This window comes from Phasianus colchicus, chromosome Z (assembly GCF_987193195.1).
Source record: "Phasianus colchicus chromosome Z, bPhaCol1.hap1.1, whole genome shotgun sequence".
NCBI classification, from domain to species: domain Eukaryota; kingdom Metazoa; phylum Chordata; class Aves; order Galliformes; family Phasianidae; genus Phasianus; species Phasianus colchicus.
Genome location: NC_143476.1, coordinates 43540049 through 43559562, shown reverse-complemented (window position 1 = coordinate 43559562; position 19514 = coordinate 43540049). Strand labels below are relative to the sequence as shown.

At 39.7% G+C, this 19514-nt stretch overlaps 1 protein-coding gene across 4 annotated transcripts in view; it reads right to left on the bottom strand.

Moving 5' to 3' along the window:
* SEMA6A (semaphorin 6A) overlaps nucleotides 1–19514 on the bottom strand; it is a 107455-nt gene that overhangs the window by 31128 nt on the left and 56813 nt on the right. For all 4 annotated transcript variants that reach the window (XM_090131634.1, XM_090131636.1, XM_090131637.1 and 1 more), the window contains exons 5-16: nucleotides 19090–19152; nucleotides 18171–18272; nucleotides 15970–16060; nucleotides 13033–13152; nucleotides 11955–12043; nucleotides 10857–11074; nucleotides 7703–7834; nucleotides 4861–5016; nucleotides 3241–3417; nucleotides 2399–2539; nucleotides 2225–2305; nucleotides 70–128 (exon numbers count right to left, since the gene is read on the bottom strand). In XM_090131634.1, coding sequence (XP_089987760.1) covers nucleotides 70–128; nucleotides 2225–2305; nucleotides 2399–2539; nucleotides 3241–3417; nucleotides 4861–5016; nucleotides 7703–7834; nucleotides 10857–11074; nucleotides 11955–12043; nucleotides 13033–13152; nucleotides 15970–16060; nucleotides 18171–18272; nucleotides 19090–19152 — 1429 coding nt within the window. The remainder of the gene's footprint in view (nucleotides 1–69; nucleotides 129–2224; nucleotides 2306–2398; nucleotides 2540–3240; nucleotides 3418–4860; nucleotides 5017–7702; nucleotides 7835–10856; nucleotides 11075–11954; nucleotides 12044–13032; nucleotides 13153–15969; nucleotides 16061–18170; nucleotides 18273–19089; nucleotides 19153–19514) is intronic.

The window sequence follows — 19514 nt, the reverse complement described above, 5'->3', positions numbered from 1 at the left end:
ACGGTGATTTTATGGCATTCAGAAAGATGCTGTTACACATGGTAAAAAGAAGGCAAAAGCTTTGCTTACTTTGGCAGTCCCCCAGGCCATCTGTATTGCCATGCTCTATGTCCTGCTCAAACACCAGCCTAAATAATAGAAAGAAACATAACAGCATGAGTAACAACTGTCACAGGCACTGCCAGAAAAAAAATTATCTCATCTGCAACTGAAATAAAGACACACCATGAAACTGGACATTTCTTTGAAACTTTCCTAAGGTGTCAAAAAAACAAAAGAAAAACGGAAACATAGGCCTTCAAATTATTTGTCATCAAAAGTGATTCCTTGGCTTCTTCTTTGAAGAAAACCCACTGTGTATCTTTTTGTCAAGGGAGGCAAACATTCATATTTTTTTAAATTGTTAACTATAAAAAAAAAAAATGTCATTGTCAGGAGCAATTATGATCCTACCTTGACTTGTCCATACAGCACCAATATTTTGACATAAGAAGGGAGCTAACCTATGGGTTAGGTACTGTGCTGGGACAACAATCTGCATTTTCAAAATTATTTAAGTATTGCATTGCAAAAGGTCACAGGTCATAAGGTCCAAAGAACACAAAGTGAATTACAGTGAATCTAAGGGCCTCGACTGATAAATATGTACAGGCTTTCCAAGCTGGCATGCCCAACTTAGGCATTTAACGTGTATCAGACATTTTGTGAAGCTGCTTTTCCAAGTTCCAAATATGGTAAAAGAGGAGTGCAGGAACCTTGGAAAACCTCCAGTACAAGCTTTGTCTACATCAGTTAGGATCCTGCTGTTGAGGTATAATTATCCTTGCATACACACAATTCCCAGAACTGTGTTCTTAAAACTCCTGCTCAGTTGTCACCTACTCCAGGAAGGCACCTGTTATCTTGTTGGATAATTTAGAAGTTCATCAGAAATCTGAAAGTTGATTTGCACTTTCTTCCTAAGTGCTGTGCAATGGTAGAGAGTGACCTGCCTCGCTCACCTGTGGACTGCAACAGCACAAGTTACATTGCCTCTCTCTCACAGAATCACAGAGTTGCAGGGGCTGGAAGGGACCTCAAAACATCATTTAGTCCAACCCCATGCTAGAGCAGGATCCCTAGAACGACTTGCAAAAGTGTCCCAGTGGGTTTTTAAATATCTCCAGAGAAGGAGACTCCATAACCTCTCTGAGCAGCCTGTTCTAGTGCTCTGTCACCCTCAAAGAAGTTTTTTTCTCATGGTCAGATGAAACTTCTCATAAAGCAGAAAAAACACTTTTGACGATAAGGTGTGTATGTCCCCTAAAACTTGTCATGGCCAAGTGCAAAAGTCTCAAGTACTTCAAGAATGCTGAGAAACCCTTATGTGCACAGAAGTGCACTTTAATGTTATTCTACAAAACAACCAGTTCCCACTTCTGTGATAAAATGTATTCAGACAGATAAAACTATAATATCCACAATGGACAAAACAACTGGAATTTAAACAGCTAATTAAGATCATGGAATAAACAAAGGAAATGTAACTCATCCAGTACAGAAGCAGTTTAAGCTGGATTGGCTGTGAGGCTACGGTGGTTGTGTGATGTTTGTGCGACACTGGAGGTAAAGCTGTACCCTCAGAGTGTCAGGTGTAGCCCAGGAATATGATGTTTGAAACAAATCTGCTCTCTATAAGAAGACTTAGGTAATCGTATTTAAACAAAACTTCACAGAGTTTCTATTATTATGAAGTAATTAAATTCTACTGTTAAGCAAGGGGAAATCCAGCCCTTCTCTGAATCTACTTCAAGCTTTCTCTGTGCCCTGTGATTCCTCTTAGTAATGCACAGTAAATTAGAAAGACTGGATTTGTTTCCAGTGGACAAATTGCTACGGTAATCTAATTTGGATTCTATTGCCTCTTTAATCAGCTGTGATGGCTCCAGTGTGGGCTGGTCCAGACATAGCCATCCAGTTTCCCCTTTTCAACAACACGTGGGCTTTAGTACAACTCTTTCATTTTCTTCTTCCTCTTCTTTCAGCAGTTACCAATCAGCTGAGAGTTCACACCAAAAAAAAAAAAAAAAAATTGTGAGAAATTTCAGAGGATGCAAACTGGCCAGGAACAAACACTTCACACATTTTTCTTCCCTGAGAGCCCCACATTTCAAAAAGCTCAGTCCAAGTCCCCCTGGCGCCATTGCCACTGCCTCGTACTTTTCCAGCAGGAATCATTACTCACTTAGCACCAAGGACCAGCTGTGTGCACGCCCCACTCTCCTTCACCCAGCCGCAGTAGGGGTCTCTGGATGCTATGCAGGCCCTTGAGAAAAAAGCAGAGGAAGCATTCTGAAATGCTCTCATGCCTGACACAGAGACTTCTGACAAGAGATTAAGTGCTGGCCAAAGTACGTACTTTTTGCATTTGCCATGACGCTCACACCGCCCCAGGGGAACTTTGATGACACAGGTGGAGAAGGCAACGTAAAGGGCGCTGCTGGGTTTGTCAAGCTGCATAGCCACAATACGCTTGTCTTCCATGCCATCGTAACTGCACCTGATTTGGCAAAGTGAGAAAATGTCACAAAAGAGTTCTGCTGGGAAGCCATATGAAAAACTAACGGCTCCTCAATCTGAAAAGGAAACAAAGGAAGACCACCAGAAACAAAACCTGAACAAGACAAGGTGAAAGAATAAATGGTAGCCACTAAAAATACCAATAAACAAGACATACAATTAAGTATTAAAGTGCATGGTTCAATGGAAGGAGAGGTGAAGAGACACTGCAAAGCAGACATGCTTTCTAAGAGCCTTTCAGTTTTTATATTTATTCTTCTTCAGCACTCAAAGTAATTGAAATTTCTGCATGTTTATGGCCCACTTCAGTGTCCCTTCAAGCATATTTAAGGAAGGCTAAAATGCCAGAAATTTCCCTTGGAGATTATCTTGCTGGTTGATGAGTTATTTGGAGGGGAGTCACACTTTTTATAGGATTAGAAAAATAATCTTCCTCTGCAGAATTTCTTTTAATTATCTATCAACTGCTGCATAGAATGGGCTATTGTCTATACATACTGGGTGAATAATATTTTAATTCAGTGTAGAGGCTGATAACCATACATCCCTCCAAACAATTTAAAACTACTGAAAAAACTTGGCTTCTCTACCTACTTTCCTTTTCATGGGACAACTTAATCTCCGGGAAATCAGAAGTGTCAAAAGTTACCCATACACGAGTAAAAAGAATCAGATACACACTTTTCAGGATTGTAGATGTTCATCTCCTCCAGGAAAAGGCTGTCATTTAGGAAACCGCTGTTTCCTGTCCGTGCCAAGAACTTCAGGATGATTCCCTTCTCTGATCCCAAGAAAACCACAGTGTAGTTCTTATATGGCCCAGCAGCAGAGTCAACAGCAATTTTGGTGAGACGGTATCTGGAATAACAATACAGCATCTTGCATCATAGGGATTAGACTGCTGCTTATTTTATCACTTTTTCCACTTAAAATATCTGTGAGACAGCCTTTGGGGGATCATATAACATATTTAAGCACTTTTTCTAGCTGAATAACCCTGTAAGTCAACACAGACTGCACCAGTTTGGCTGCCCAAATGGTAGGGAATTTCCGTGTGCTTGTGTGCATGTCCAGATGTCAGTTAGCAAACATATCTGCAGAAGCAAACCTCAAGCAGAAGGCTGGAGAACCATTGAGAGGCTGAGGCAATTTAGGAATTATCCTTCCATACAAAAGTAAAGTACTAACTTGATGTCTTTTACAGGCAGGGAAAAAAAATCAGCATTGTGATTTTTATTTTAAATTTTTTAATTTCAAGCTCCACAGCATTAAGAAGAGGAATAATTATAATGGATCTGCATTCAATTTTTTGTCAGGAAAAGCTGTGTCAGTGCAATGCTGAGAAGCTAAATTTCATTTTCTTTGACTAAACCACTAACCGATTGTACTACCAAAATGGTATCTGACTGTGGGATCACAGAATTTATTGAGAGTGAGTGCCGATGATTTCATACCATTGGTTACTTGGTACTGGAGGTCAAAAAAAAGCACTGTGCAGAGCATGTTGCTCTCATCTTTGACCAAACATGCACAACTAAAACGTAACATGGCAATATTGCATGGCAATGCAGCTAGGTAATATTGCATCAGGACTTTGTGAACCCCACTTCTGTACTGAAGTACTGAAGTCTTGATACAAAATTCCATCCTTGTACAGAGGAAGAGAGGAAAACAGGGCAATTTTTTTCAAATTGCTCCATTTACAATTGAAGGGTAGATAAGTAGTTTAGTGATCACAGCATGACATGAGAGTGGGAACATATTTACAGGGGGAGAGTATGGAGTATTTGAGGCTTGCTGATTTATGAATCTTTGCTCAAATCTCCATTATTATTCTCTTGTAATAGAAAGGATACAGATTAGTTTTCACTGTACACTTCTCTAAACAGTAATACATACCAGCATATAACAGAACAGACATCTTCATATCCTGTGAACATATCCTGGCAGGCGTGTTTGTATCCTGTGTATGTATCCCTGGGCTATCTGTTGATCCTTGCCTGAAGGTTTCTACAGAGCTGTCTCAAACACTGACCCATAAGCCAAGAGACAGATCAACCTTTCCTGTACTGCATTTCCTCCACAATCCAGTTTCAGCACAGCGAGTTGGAAAGGATTAATTTTTTTTCTATCTTGGAAGCTGCTCAGGGAGTTCTATGGCATCTGCTCAGCACTACCATCTTTCCTACCTGGAGTCAAGCCCAACTTACCATGGAGGTCTACAGAATTTGAGAGTATTGTAAACAAGACCATTAGCACAACCTGACAGTCACGAGGAAGAGTCCATTCGATGGTACTTACCTAACCATTGTTCTCAGGAACCAGGGTCGATTGACAATGGAAGGTACAGCCTCATCCATCAGTGGGTGTGTTTTGATGAAGTTCAGAGTATCATCTGGGAACTCACTAGAGGTTGCGTATTTTTCTAATGATGTAGAGCCAGCACAACAACCTGGTCTAAATGAAACAAGAACGTAAAGTGAGAACACTTACTTGATACATGTGTAAATCTCCTTTCTGTAACAACTGTCATGACACCCTCAGTGAAATCTGGAATGCACTGCAAGAGTTTAAATGAAGGGCTGAGAAGTATGTTTGACTTGTTCAGACCCTCATGGAAACCCCAAACCCTGCTCTAACTGCCACTCAAAGGTTCTTCCATGATGCACCTAAAAGCACAAACACATTTCTTTAGCAGGAGTTTGAAACACATGGATTTTAGTCTGTTCACTCACATGAAGCCTAGCTACTGTATGTTTGTATTTGACTTGATGCTGTTCACTGGCACAGATATTCTCTGATCTGTATCTTGCCTACCTGACTATTCTTCGATAAAATAAAATTAGTCTTTAGCATACAGAAGGAAATTGCTTATATAAAATGGGTGGAAGGATGCTGCCTTCAATACTGTTTGGTAGAAAGAGGACTTGAAGAACAAAACCCACCAAACACCCATGTGAGCATTAGTTTTATCTTTTAAGTAGGTCTGGACAAGAGAACTTAAATCTTATAGCACGTGAAGGACTTCCACTGAGACACTGTTGAATCATTTTGGACAATTTAAATGCAAATCTACTTACTGCATTCCTACAGTCTGCCCTCCTCTTTGAGCTAACTTAACCTTCCTGCCTCAACAGGTAATGACTACACTGGAAGCCTCCTAATTCTCTGCCTATTATTAAGATTTTGTGGATTATTTTCTCCAGAATTTCATTTGATCTAATTTCCTGGACCATTATGATTCCTCAGCCTTTGAACTGCTGTGAGATGAAAAGACAAAAGATGGATCATCCATGTATAAACACTCTGCAGAGTTCAATCTTCATCTGATCTAAAATGGATAGAGCCATTGACATCAATGGAGTAACGCTACCTTGAACATATCTGCCACTCAGATTTAGATAAATGTTCAAACCTTAGGTAATAAAATGTTATGTGGGTAGGAAGGGACTAACTTCGTCAGTGCCTTTAGTCCTGCACTGTTCTTTGTGCTTGCCAGGTCCAAAATATTCTGATTGTTTTGTAACTACACATAGAATTTACAATAGAGGATAAATCAAGGCCATCACTAGGTCCTTGCAAAGGCACTGATTCAATAGGTGAAATTCTCTAGGGAGCAGCCTATGCTTTCTGGCACCACAGTGCCTAGGCTTTTTCCATATCTAATCTAGAGGCTTATTCTTCCTAAATCCTAATCACATGATTGGATTAACCCTATTTTAATCTCAAGAGTGGCTCAGTTGAGTAAACATAAAATTGAGTAAATCCTTCTCTTCATCTCAGCAAAAAAAGGAAGCGAGGCCCCTGAAATTTTCCAGCATGTCTCTGAGAAATGTTAGGATCAACAGGAGCATTAATGTTTCTGCACCATCTTAAGATGTCCAAACAGGAATGACCCTATTTCAAAGTCATCTTTTGCCTTTCTTCTGAATTTCAACATGAGTTACAAGTAATGATTATTTTATTTAGCAGACTGATGGCCGAGTATTGTATTAAACATTTCACTCATTCAGTTCACATTATCTCCTACTGACTTAGACGAAGCAGTACTTCCCATCTTCAGCTGTTAGTATGCCATTGGACTGTCTCACAGACTTACGTAACTTTCTCTTCTCCCTTTCCACTGACAAGAAGGAACATTATTCTTTGTTCTTGTCCTTCTTCCTTGCCAATATTCTATGCAGGACTACCATTTTCAGATAAATGACCTTAGAATTCTCAAGCCATCTTACTCTAACAAAGTAGATCATCAAGTCAGTGAGTTGTTGAAGCACTGCAAAAAGGAGTAGAAAACCAATGCAGGCAGGTGCCTTTCCAGGGTTCAGACTGAAAATAGACACCGAACTGATGAGATTTTTCAGGAAATTCCAGGTTCTTCTCCTGACTGACAGCCTCAGAATAAACACAGCACGAGGACACTATACTTGGCAAATCTCGAATATGATGGGGCAAATCTGTACTTATGTAGAAGCCTAGTTGCCACCACAAAGCTTTAGACTATTATTTTTAATTTATGAAAGATATCACAGATGATATAAAACATATATTAAAGTGGTAGCACTACTCTAAAATAAGTGAATTTCATCTATTTGTTTATATCATATTCCCAGAGTAAAATGCCACTGGTGAAAATGGATTAACAAAGGGCTGTCAATAATAACTAACAAAATAGATGCATGTAGGAAATATGAAGGGAGTATATAGATCTACGTGCAAACAGGAGAGAAATGAAATTGGAAAAACAACTCAGAAGGAATGAGATAAAACAAGTCTCCATTCTAATGGAATGCTGTTCCTCCTACTCCTGTCTTCCCAACCCAGATACATTTTCTGTGTCAAATAAATTGTATGTTAGCCCAGAATTAGTGCAGTCCTTTCTATGAGATATGCTCTTTACTGAACAGTATGCAACAGGTAACTTGTACCACTATTCAACTGGCTTTTATTCTGACCAAGTTCATCCAAATCTGGCTTGCTTTACATTACACAAATCTGGCTTTAGAGGGAAAGTTCTCACTTCTGCACAAATGCAATTTAACTAATATTTCACTTCCACAATATATATCTTCATTCATATCTGTACTCAGATTGTCAAAGACGCTGCACGCAGCAGCAAAACAATATTACTACACATAAGGCATACCTGGGTTTGGGCACTCTTTCATCAGGAACCGGTGTCCATGTGGAGTCTGGAGACTTTTGTTCTTTGAATCTCCCAGTGAATACACTGGCAATGTCAAGCATGTCATAGGCACAAACTGCAGAGCCAGGGATGCTGCAAAGTGATATTTCCCAGAAATTGTTACTCACTCTGCAGTTATGCATAAAATCTTGAGTGAAAAACATGCTGTATAGAAGTCTTCCTGTCACAGGCTACTCAATTCTGAACTCTGTAACCTCTGAGCATTGACAGGAAAAGCCAGCTCCATGGAAAAGACTGAAATGTACCAATCAGCAGACAGCTCCTGCCAGCATAATTTGTTTCAAAGCCTCTATAGAGAAAATTAATTGCAATAATCTTGAAAAGGGAACAGAATCTGGAAAACTCTGTGTATGACTGGTAATGCATGAGGAGTAGAAGCTACTCTCCTTTAGAGCTCATTATTTGGAAATTTAAGTTCTTGTAAGTCACAACATTTTCTCAGCATGAATTCTCACAGTCCCTGTCATGCCTCAAAAATACCTTGTAGACAGATCAGAAGTTGGAGCTGATCAAACGGGAAGTGTACTGCACTGTGCCATTTACATTTGCACATTATTACTCCATCCTCTTATAGCCTCATCTCCATCAGGTTTTCCCAGTGGAAAGAAGTTAACTGTGCTCAGCAATTTGCTTAACTCAATCACTCAGTGAGGTATAAAGAGCTTGCAGAAGCAAACACAATTGTATTTTTAGATGATAAAGTCGTACATTTGCAAGCAACTGCATGGTAACATTGTCTAAACATAATTACAACCTTACCTACTTACTTTCTGTAAAGCTTAGGATTTTCCCATGGTCACTCACTTGGAAGCATGAATTATTCATTTATCCATCTTTCACTTTTTACACATTAACTACTGTATTCATGTCTGATTTCTCTGCTTGATTTTATCAGATAAATAGCATGAACCGAACTGGCTGAACTCTTTCAATCCTGCTTTTAGCTAGTAGGCTATTACATACCAGAGAGAAAATGTAGGAACTGTAATACTGTTTCAGAGAATAAAGTTAAACTTATAAGGGTGCATAAATTGATAAGAAAGTAATTGTTTGAATATTAAGAGATTCTGAAATGCTTATTTACTGAATGAAACAACAGGTAGGAAGACAATAATAGTCCAACTTTGATCTCCACAGGTTGGGTGTTTATATGGAAGGAAACTTACTTCAAAGCTTTTCACTAACGTAATACTACACAGCGATAGTTATAAGGAGAGGCAGCCACTTGTATTTTGATGTAAGGGTCAGTCAGGGGTGTACTTTGCAGCAAACAAGACCACGTCCTAAGGCACAGCAACTCTTCAGATAGGTCTTGCATATTGCTAAATTAAGCACTAAATCAAAAACAATCCTAATATCTCCAGGCTTACTATTTAGATGTGCAGAGAACTGTCCTCAACATATGTTTCTGAAGTGATGGAGGAATCACTACTGAGAAGGCTGCAAAATCCTTTTCTATGGGGGATGGCAATTAGCAGGTCCATGGTGTCATAAAACAATATGGATGGAGGACTGTGGGTCACAGCCAAGCAAACTCTCATGCAATTAAAAGCCATCACCAGCTCCCACCCTGTCTGATAACAGATTGAACTGTGTCCATGTCAGAGGTAGGTCTGTTTTTGAGATTTCCCCAAGGTTACGTGTCTTCCTGTCATCTCTAATGCCTGGCAAAAAATGGTGCCTATAAACAGGATCTTGATTTTATAACCAAATACTTAGATTATAAAATGCAGGGTTTAAAGTAAATTATTTTTCATGACACACCACAGGAAACAGTAGCAGAGTAGAAAGACATCTCAATTTATAGGTAATCTCAGGATACAGTATATTTGCTGCCGCTGATTCTCCATTTGCTTGTTTTTATTAGGATATTTTGCATAAGAAGAGATTAACTTAATCTAAAATTTTATTCCATGGTGACAATTTTTCTCTTGAAGTTCCTATTATTTTGATGTCAAAAGAAGTGATTAAAAAATAGACAGCTGTGCTTACTCTCATTTGAATTCAGCTTTGTGCACGATCTTACTATGGCCAGGCTTTGACAAAAGGTGGCAAATGTGCAGTAAAACCAGATGAATTTCAGCAATAAAGTTCCCCTTTCAGCATTCAAGTATTACCCTGTGAATCAGCAATATATCTTTTAACTAGACTATGAATGCTTTTCTAACTTCTCATGAGATTCTGATAATTAAGATAGTTACTATTATAATAACTTCTGGAGAAACAAATATGATCTATAACAGCAATAAATTCTTAACATGTGAACTGAAGCATTTGGAAACTACATGTACAATGAAACAGGTGCTTGAGGAATTACTTCCCTTACTGGTCCCTCTTTGCTGTGTTACAGCTCTGCTTAAGCAAGACTGGGACTCCTGAGTGTCAATTCTGCAGCATGAAGACATGGTGATGTGGTGAGGAAGAGGAAGAGTTTTTGTTTAGCAGAGCTCCTCCTTTCCCTCCTGCTCTCAAAAAAAACCCATCATGGGTGCAGGTCCAAGGAGGTAAAAACTCATAAGACTGGCTGGCTAAGTGTGAGGAGTTCAAGTCATCCCTCTATGAAAACAAATGGCCAGAGAAGGAATTGACACACTCTGAAGCTCTATCCAGCCTCTCTGTTTCTCTTGTTCTGCTCTGGAGAACTTCCTCTGCCTGCAACAAGGCTGAGGTCCGTGGCTTTCCCAGGGGACAATATAAGAGCCAATAGAGATCCAGAGAAAAAGGATGCAAATGAGACAGACCCAGTCCTTTCTTCACAAGAAAGGAAAACTGTATTTTCTCTTTGTAATAACATTCTGTGAGTTATACTCTGCAAAACTTCTTGGCAGCTGGTCTGAATTATTCTCACGTAAAGAAAATGTCCAAGGAACATGTCCAGATAGTAAATGTTTGAAAGCTGTTCTAAATTATAAGATATAAAATGTAGTTTAAGCAATGCCAGAGTATCTTAAAATGAAACACAGACTATCAGTAAGTACATGGTACATAATAATTACACTGTATGAGCTATCACTTTTTGGATCTTTAAAGAGTAAGAAGAAACTGCAATGAAAAGTAAAACGTAAAGGAAACAAAAGATTATTGAGCCTATTACCTGTTATATGGAGTGGAGAAGGTTGCTAAAACAACATCCCGGCCATTGAAATGGATAACATCTGTAACTGCCTGCAGTATGTTGAAGTAGAAGTGTGAATCACCCGGAACTGAGCAGTTCAAACGAGCCTTGAGGAAGGAAGTCCACTGTTTTTCCAGCACTCTCTGAGATCCTCCCATATCATTTTTGCAAACCTGAGCCACCCTTGGGAAAACTACCTGGAAGGAGTATTGCAAGAATATTAGAGAAAATGAAATATTTAACTCAAAGACTATAGGAATTCTGCATTTGAAACATTTGAAACGACACAGCAAGGTGCTTAATTTAATCCCATGTTTCTATAATCTGTGACAATAAGAAACTGAGAAAAATTCAGCTTTGGAACAACATGTTATGGATGATAAGGCTGTGGCATTTAATATACAGCCATAAATCCTTCAAGAGATCTGTTCTCAACCCAAATAAAACTCATTTCCATACAGACTGCTTAGCTTTCTATTTCCCCAAACAATAGCACATTTTATATTCACAGTCTCTGCAACCCACACTGCCTGCTCTGACTCTTGTATTTTCAGCATTTAAAAGCTATGCAAATCTTGCTGGGCTTTTATTCCTCCCCTTCACCTTTGTGACCTTGGTCAGTTTCTCTGACTGCTTAGTCAGAAACCTATTGTGAAATTCACAAAAATGCAGTAAATGTTTAATTATTTTTTGAAGAATGGCAGACCACAGAATTTCTCCCCTTGATTACTCAAATTTAGATTTCCTAAAGACAAATACTGCCTTGCTTTAGAAATCATTTTAAAGCACACTGAATGTAGTATATTTGCCTTGTGCTTTTTATGATCGGGAAAAGCGATTCCAGCATAAGTCACCACTGTCAGAAACCACCCTGTTTCCTTTCAAGACAGTACAGTGTTTCACTCCTGCCCACCTTTTGGCTTGAGCCATAGGAAACTTCTCAAAATGATGACCCTGTCATCATGATTTATGGTTTTCATTTCAAGGTCATTCCTAATAGCACCAGTCCAAGAATAGCATATGTTTTTCTCCTCCTGAATGTCACTAAGTCATCTGAGGCAATGTTTTCACCCTTACCTTTCCCATGCTGTTGTACTCCACTGCTATTTCCCGGAAGAAGAAGTAAATATAATTGCCGTAGTCCACTGCTTGGACAAAGTATGGTTCTAGGAAAAAGACAAGACATTCCATGTGCAGCATATAGCATGCAAGCACTATGTGTGCAGAAAGAAGCATTCACATTAAGTGCTGAAAATTTAAACCCCATGTGAGGCAAGCCTGTCTAGTTTGCAGAACTGAGAGGAGCTCCTGCTTGGAATGCAGCACCACTGGGGGCCAGCCTGCAGAAAACTTCTGCAAGGCTGTGGAGTGTTTGCCACTGCACATCTGCACAGCATGGTGGGTAATGAAAGGCGAAGAGGCAATGTGTAGTGCATGCCTGGGGCTTCAAACACAGCTCTTTATGGCTGCAGGCTGTATTGGAGGGAATAACAAGCCATGTTAGTGTTTCTGCTCATACATGTCTGCAGCAACAAGCAAAGTGGGACTGCTAATGTCAACACCTGGCAAAACATTTCTGCATGCAGAAAAAGCCTTCAAACTATGGCTTAACTCACTGTTAAAATCACTCTAAATGTTAACTATTCATAACGCCTACGTGAAGCTAAACAGCACCATTCTTAACAATGAGGGCATTTAGAGCACACATTGCCTAATTCAATGGCAGCTGCACAGTACCTAGGGAATATAAAAGGAAGGCTTTGTGCAATATTCCTATAATTTTATTTTTCACTGACGAATCTTAATGTTGCAGGACAAGTTCTCCATCCTTCACGAAGCCCAGACTGGTAACTAATATGCTGCCAGGGAAGGGAGTGCTTCAGACACAGACTGAGCACACAAAGTACACTGAGCCCTGAAAATTCCAGCCTTTGCATCCAACAGCTGTAAATTGATGACTTCAGCTTGGAAAGCTCTTTGGGTTATATTCAAGTCTACTACATCTCATTTTACATCAAGTCTGGTAGCTTGGGGTGGGGAGGAGAGGAAAAGCAGATAAATAGATCAGTGTAAGAGATGCTATTTAGCTCCTCTTTCAGGAATCCAGGACTGTCATCAGAGATGCGGCTTCTCCTTGTTTTGTTTGTTTATCTACCTTTCAACCACTTTGAGTCATGTTTCACTGTCCGCAGAGTTGGGCTTTCTCCAAGGCTCCGGTATATGACTGCATCTATTGCTAGGAAGTCGGTCACTGTAGCAGAATACAGCTTTCCCTCTGGGGAGGAAGAAAAGAAGAAACAGGGTGGGGAGTGGCAGGAATACTGTAATTACTTTTGCTCACTAATCAAACGAGAATCTTCTTTAAGAAAACTGATGTGAAATAATCCAAATAGGTAAATGGGATTGAAAATAAATTTTTAAACAGAGGTATGCTGTGGGAGAAGAAACCTCATGAAGCAGTTCTTCACCAGCTTAGCTAAGTCATACTAATCTGCCCTACCCAATTTATCCACAAATGTCTCTAGCTCAATGCTCATAAATTCCATCTGTGCATGTGAGCAAAATAAATATGGAGAAGCCTCAACAGAAATTAGTTTTAACCAGGAGAGAAAAACAGACAGGTCTTGGGGACTGCCAGCTAACTGGCACTTATTCGAGTTTTTCACTCTGTGAGTACTTCTGGGCCAAAGATCACTAGTTAAAAATTCAGTAGTGTGCAGGGAACTAAGGCAAAGCAGAGATGCGATGAGATGAAGGAGGACTGCCTACCCATGTTTCTCTTCTAAAATGGTGGTTTAAGTCATTTCAGCATGATTTATCAATTTCTCTGTCTTAAAGAATGCTGGAGGACTAAGAAAGTACTACAGACCCTAAGGACAACCGAAAGGTGCAAAACTATATGAAGGTAAATGCATGAGCTTTATCTGCAGTTTAAATTGATACTGATGGTCAGCGCTGTTCACAGGTCATGATAACTTGGTACTGATTTCCCTTCCCTTTCCAAGGCAGACCTTGGAACCATGGCGGCTGGTAGGAGAACAAGAGTCCAGCAGCTTGAATCCTGTTGTGTCTACAAAATATCAGAACAGCATGCATCTAAGATAACAGGTTTCCTGGGGCCTTGACGGTGCTTACTGCATGTGCAGAGAGCCCCTTATGATAAGGAGCTATTCTCACTGCATCTACAGTTAATGTTTAATTTCAGCTTGGGATTTAAAAATTATTTGGTAGCAGGACTTTTCTCCTTGTTCTAACCCTGCAATTCCAGTCATCATTTAATAACAGCCTTTTTTTCTAAGCAGAACTTGAAAAAAAAAAAAAGGAAATAAAGACAGATACTAAAAACAGTTTAAAATAGTATAAAAGGCTGAATTGTTTAGCTGTGGATGTCTGAACTCATGTTAATACAGTCACACATTTATTTTTTTTCCCTGACAAGTTGCAGAAGACCATGTGACTAATTACAATTCACACATATCAGCTAAAATAGCTACAAGCTGCAAGAAGAGCCATATTCTTGTAAGCGTTCCCAGCAGACTCAGATGAGCTGGATTTGTGCCCTAAACTGCTCTGAAACTGCATTTCACTGCACTCTGAAGTTATCACAGAGAGCAGTATGTATGCTGCATCAAACTAATTTTATGAAGCTAGGAGACTTACAGGGTATATTCAATAATAATTTATTGTGACACTACCATTTTCAGACTGAATCATCCTAAGAGCTAGTGCATTTATTTCTATATTAAAAAAAACAACACTATTTTCAAATAATGTGAGGACTTCTACATCCACAGGATGGGACTCGTCTCACCCAGTTCAGCTGCATGTAGATAAATGTTTGCATTACATTGGTTATAAATGCCTTTTCTGGCCAGTGTAGTGAATAAAGCATGCCAGACAGCTGATTCAGACTACCCCAAGGAGCAATCTGAGACACTTGGGATGCATCTTGTTTAGAAGGTGTGCCTTTTTCTCTGTGGGTTACGAATCACCTGCTACAATCAAAGAATTTCTAGTTTTATGATCTTCTGACTGTAATTAAGAAATTATACAGTATCACCGACATCATGACCACCATGGTTTTAAAACAAAAGACCCAATGGTATACTGTAGAGGGAGCAAGTAATTTTTTTTACAACTAGCTGTAAAATCTCTCCTTTGTAAAGCAGACCATGCCAGCTCAAATGCAGTAGCAGCTAATGCAGCACTTATGCCATGGACATGATCTTTAGTGGCTGCAGTATGTTCGAACTCCTACACCTCAACATCTTGGGAGGAATTGCTAAAGTACTTCCAGGTAAATACCCAGGCCCTGCTTGCAGTACACCTACTGAAAAGGACTGACGTTATCACAGGTGGTTTCTGTATTATCTTTATCATCTAATTTTACAGCCAAATGTAAGAGAAAATCAGAATGGTTTGCACTAATAGAAGTTCAACAGAGAAACAATTTAACTAGGAGTATATGAAGAGAAATACCAAAATATCTTTTCACAATCAACAGCTCAAACTAACAGCACTAATAAGTACTCACTATTTTACCTCTCAGAAAAAGCAGAATCAGAGTATTCTTCTGTATACAACCTAATCATTTACCAACAGGTCCTTTGTTTACTACAAGTGGTAACAGAACAAGATGTCTTCTGGTTTAAAATAAAATCACCTTTCCTTTCCATCTAGGAAAGGAGCCATCAAACTCTTTTTTTCTATCATGAAGACTAAATTAACTTCAGAGTTGTTAAACAGCATATCCTGCCTCTTCCTCATCAAAGTTCACATAAGCCTTGCCCTTGCCTTTCACAGCAGCAGGATGCAGCCAGAAATGGTGCCTCACTCTAGTCTGGCATTGTATTATTATGACTCCAGGAAACACTGAAATACTGAACCAAGAAACTGAGGCTTCACGCAATGCTGTTTGCGGTAGTGAAGCCAGTCCCAGACAAAGGCAAGGCTTCCTGTGCGTGTGAGTTCCTTATGGCCCTTATTTTTAGTTATTATCCACTCCCTCTGCTACCTTGGCATTTGGACTCAATGGCAAGCCTGGGCTGCAGGAAGGAAAGCAAAAGAGATTATTTCAGTCATTCTTCTTTACCCGCGAACAACGCAACGTTGGCATGCTTTGCATCGTAGGGGCACCTGGCCATTCCACTGAACTCATCACCCAGGAACTCCAGTGTATCCACCTGAAAAACAAAAGGGAGCTCCTCAGATATGGGAGCAAGACTTCTTACCCAGGACCAGGCTAATGGTAGCTTCATTTCTGGGCAGGGAGCAAAGCCCTTTCTGCAACTGCCCTCCTGGCTATGAATGAAGAACATGACAAAAAACACAGTGTTAAATAAAATCAGGCTGAAAAATGTGCATCCAGTAAGTCAGGCACTCTTTCAGGCCTAATCACTCTCACTTTTTACACACATTTTACAAAAGTTCTTCAGTCAATATTTTATCTGCACACAAGCTTCCTGTTGAACTGCAGCAGGCTACGTGGTCTGTGGTTCTGGCATGGATTCAAAATATATTCTCAACAGTGATCCAACAGAAGCGCTTTTATACACAGCAAAAGACTGCAACCCATAGCAGTCAGAAGAAACAACACTAGGACAATTATGTGTGTGTGCATTTCTCCCCCCAAAGTCCGGAGATCCTTCTGGTCTAGTCACAAAAGCGGTGCCTCTTCATACTTAGTAGGATGCCCTCCAAGCATCAGTTGAGGCTGTGTTATGGAGAAATCCTCTTACCATCAGGCAAGAATTAATCTGTGCAGAAATTGTAAAATCTAAGGCTTAAGTGTAACTCCTGGGAGACAAATTCACCCCAAGCACTGGTAATTATACAAATACACAGATCAACTTTACAGTAAGTTCAAGAGGGTTTAGCAAGCTCTGTGGGAAAGGTACAGCTCTTACCTGCTTAAGATTTTTATACAGCAGTATTTTGGGAATAAGCATCTCCCTAGCATACTCAAGGAACATGATGAGCTCACGCTATGTGAACCACACACAATACAGATTCACAGAGCATGAAAAATAACCCATCTGGCAGCATCAGCTACTCCCACCAGCTTCTAGGTTGAATGTTACAGCACCTAAGTCCTCTGGTGGATGATCTGTCAGCATTCATTTTCTGTCATGTGCCTTTTCTGTTCAAATCCATTGTGAAGGGAATTAGTTGTGCTTCCTTGAGGACAGAAAACACTACAGATGATATGGAGGAGAAATGCAGTTCTGTGCAGCCTTCCCTATACTGAGCCTTGTACTGCAGGCTGGTCTACACTTTCACCTTGTGCGTGGAAGGATAGCCCTGTTTTCCGTTAGGCACAACTTTAGTGATCTCTCTCTGTAACCCAGTAATAGAAAAAAAGCCTGAGGAAGTGTCAAGGTGACTTCCTCTGACTGCCTGGGTACAATGCAGCTCAGTGACAGGTGAGGAAGCCCGAAGGGGCCATGTGTTGTGGGGAATGAAACACCTGCAGCAGGGGTCAGGAGAGCCATTTATGCCAACGAAATCTGCATTTGTGTTCAAAGGCGGCTTTCTAGCAAGGACAGCTTGAGCATGGGCCATGAAGCAGTAAAATGGTGCTGGACTACTGAATATCACCCTGAAGCCAGGAAACCTAGTTGCACACTAGGAGCAAGATACAAGGAGAGGAAGAATAAGACAGACAGAGGTTACAAGAACACCAGCTACCTGTACCAGATGCGTGATGCAAGCTCATACATGAATAAATCTGATTCTTCCTCTAGAGACTGAAATAAAAGACTATGCTGAACTTCTCTAATGCATTTCCTAGACTATAGACAATACACTGGCTAAACAAAGTAAATCAGCACTGCAGAAAAAGCAAGGAAGAGCAGCAGTCACAGTGAATACCACTACAGAAGCTGCTTTCCTCAGTGTTAATGTCTTTATACTATTTTTCACTTTGACAGCACTGAAGAGAATAAGAATTCTCTGCTGTGGTTTTGTCAGAAGAAGCACTAGTGAAGCTGAATATTCTTTTTTTCTGAAGGATAAGAAATAACCTGTGGGACATAGCAGAGCCTGAAAAAGCAGAGCCCAGATACCAAGGCCTAACTGAACTAATTTCACAGCTACTCCAAAGACATCCACTGATGAAGGTTGTATGACATAGGATTGCTGCAAGCCTAAAAAAAATGGGAAATATTTGAATAGATGGCTATGGAGTTGAAAGATGTACTGCTGAACAACACACTTCATGCTGTGCCAGCACTGTTACAATAAATCCAACAGAAGAAAAGGTCATAAATGAAATCTCACTAACAGATCGCATACCTTATAGTTCCTGCAAGAAGGGTTGAATGCATTTGTTCCACAGATAAACAGTGTATCTTCGTTTCTTTTTAGGAGAACCTTAATGAAATTATGGCATTCATCCTGAAGAAAAACAACAGAAAGTATTTAAGCTACTCTACTTGGGTGTCTGGTTTTATTTTCTCAGTGTGATCTTTCACTGTCAAGTCTAAAATGAAATTGGCTGGTAGTTACTGCAACATTCTAGGCTTTATTTCAACTGTGTTTTACTGACAATGAGTGAGATGCAATTTATTTCTATTCTGGTGGTTAAAAATGGTTACAAAGAACAGAGGATATAATTTCCATGTTGTAGTTCAGATTTTGCTGTTAGCTTAGAATTTTGTTTGAACACTGTTGCTTTCCTCAGGAGTGAAAAATCTGATCATCGCATCCGTGCTGCTGTAAGACAGTCTCAGTGTATTTGCCTAAAGCAGCTGTAACAAGCAGGGGATGTTCTACAAAGAATCAGAATCAACATCTAACTCTGACCTCATGCATGTTATTTGTGTTACACTAAGGGAAGACTAGTATGAGAAACAATCCTCTCCCTACACGCTGACATGTCATATAATCTTTCTGTAAGCCCCTACAGGAGATGGACCACAGCACTTAGCTTTTGAGGTGATGTTAACCTAAAACGCTATACTTGGCATGATGTTCAAAACCTCCAGTGCTCTAAGCTTTTCAGGATGTTGCTGTGCCTCCTGTCGTAATGCTTTATCACATTAAAAGTAAACTATTTTTTGCAAATTAAAGCTTTCAGTGGGCTGATGGAAAAAGCAATTACTGGCAAAGAAGTGAATGGCATGATCCATTCCACATCACAGACAGCAGCCTGAGATAGTAGTGAAGAAACTAAACTAAAGTGGCAGATGCAAAAGAAATGAAAATTGCCTACCTTATGTTTTCCCTTCATTCTGCATGTGTCTACATCAGTTTGTCTAGATTTCCATGTCAATTTCTGCAAGGATCAAGAAAGAAATCAATTAGAGCCCAGAGGTTGTTGCATTTGATTTCAGAAGTAGAAGTCCCCTGGGGGAGACTAGCTGTTGAACATATACTCATTAAAAGCATTCTGCACCCTTTCTTCATGATTAATTCGCTGTAACAATGAAAGATCAGTGATGTGAAGCATTCACTTAATTTTGTGTTGCTATCTATTCATTAGACCAGGAACCTATACCCCCTTTCCCTCCCCACCATTTTTTTTTTCTTTTAAATCCTAAGGCAACTGAATTTTGCAATAGGCTAAAACTTATAAGTACTTTTCCAAAAGCACTAGATGTTCTTTTCTTTTAATTTAATACTATTACACAAATCAAA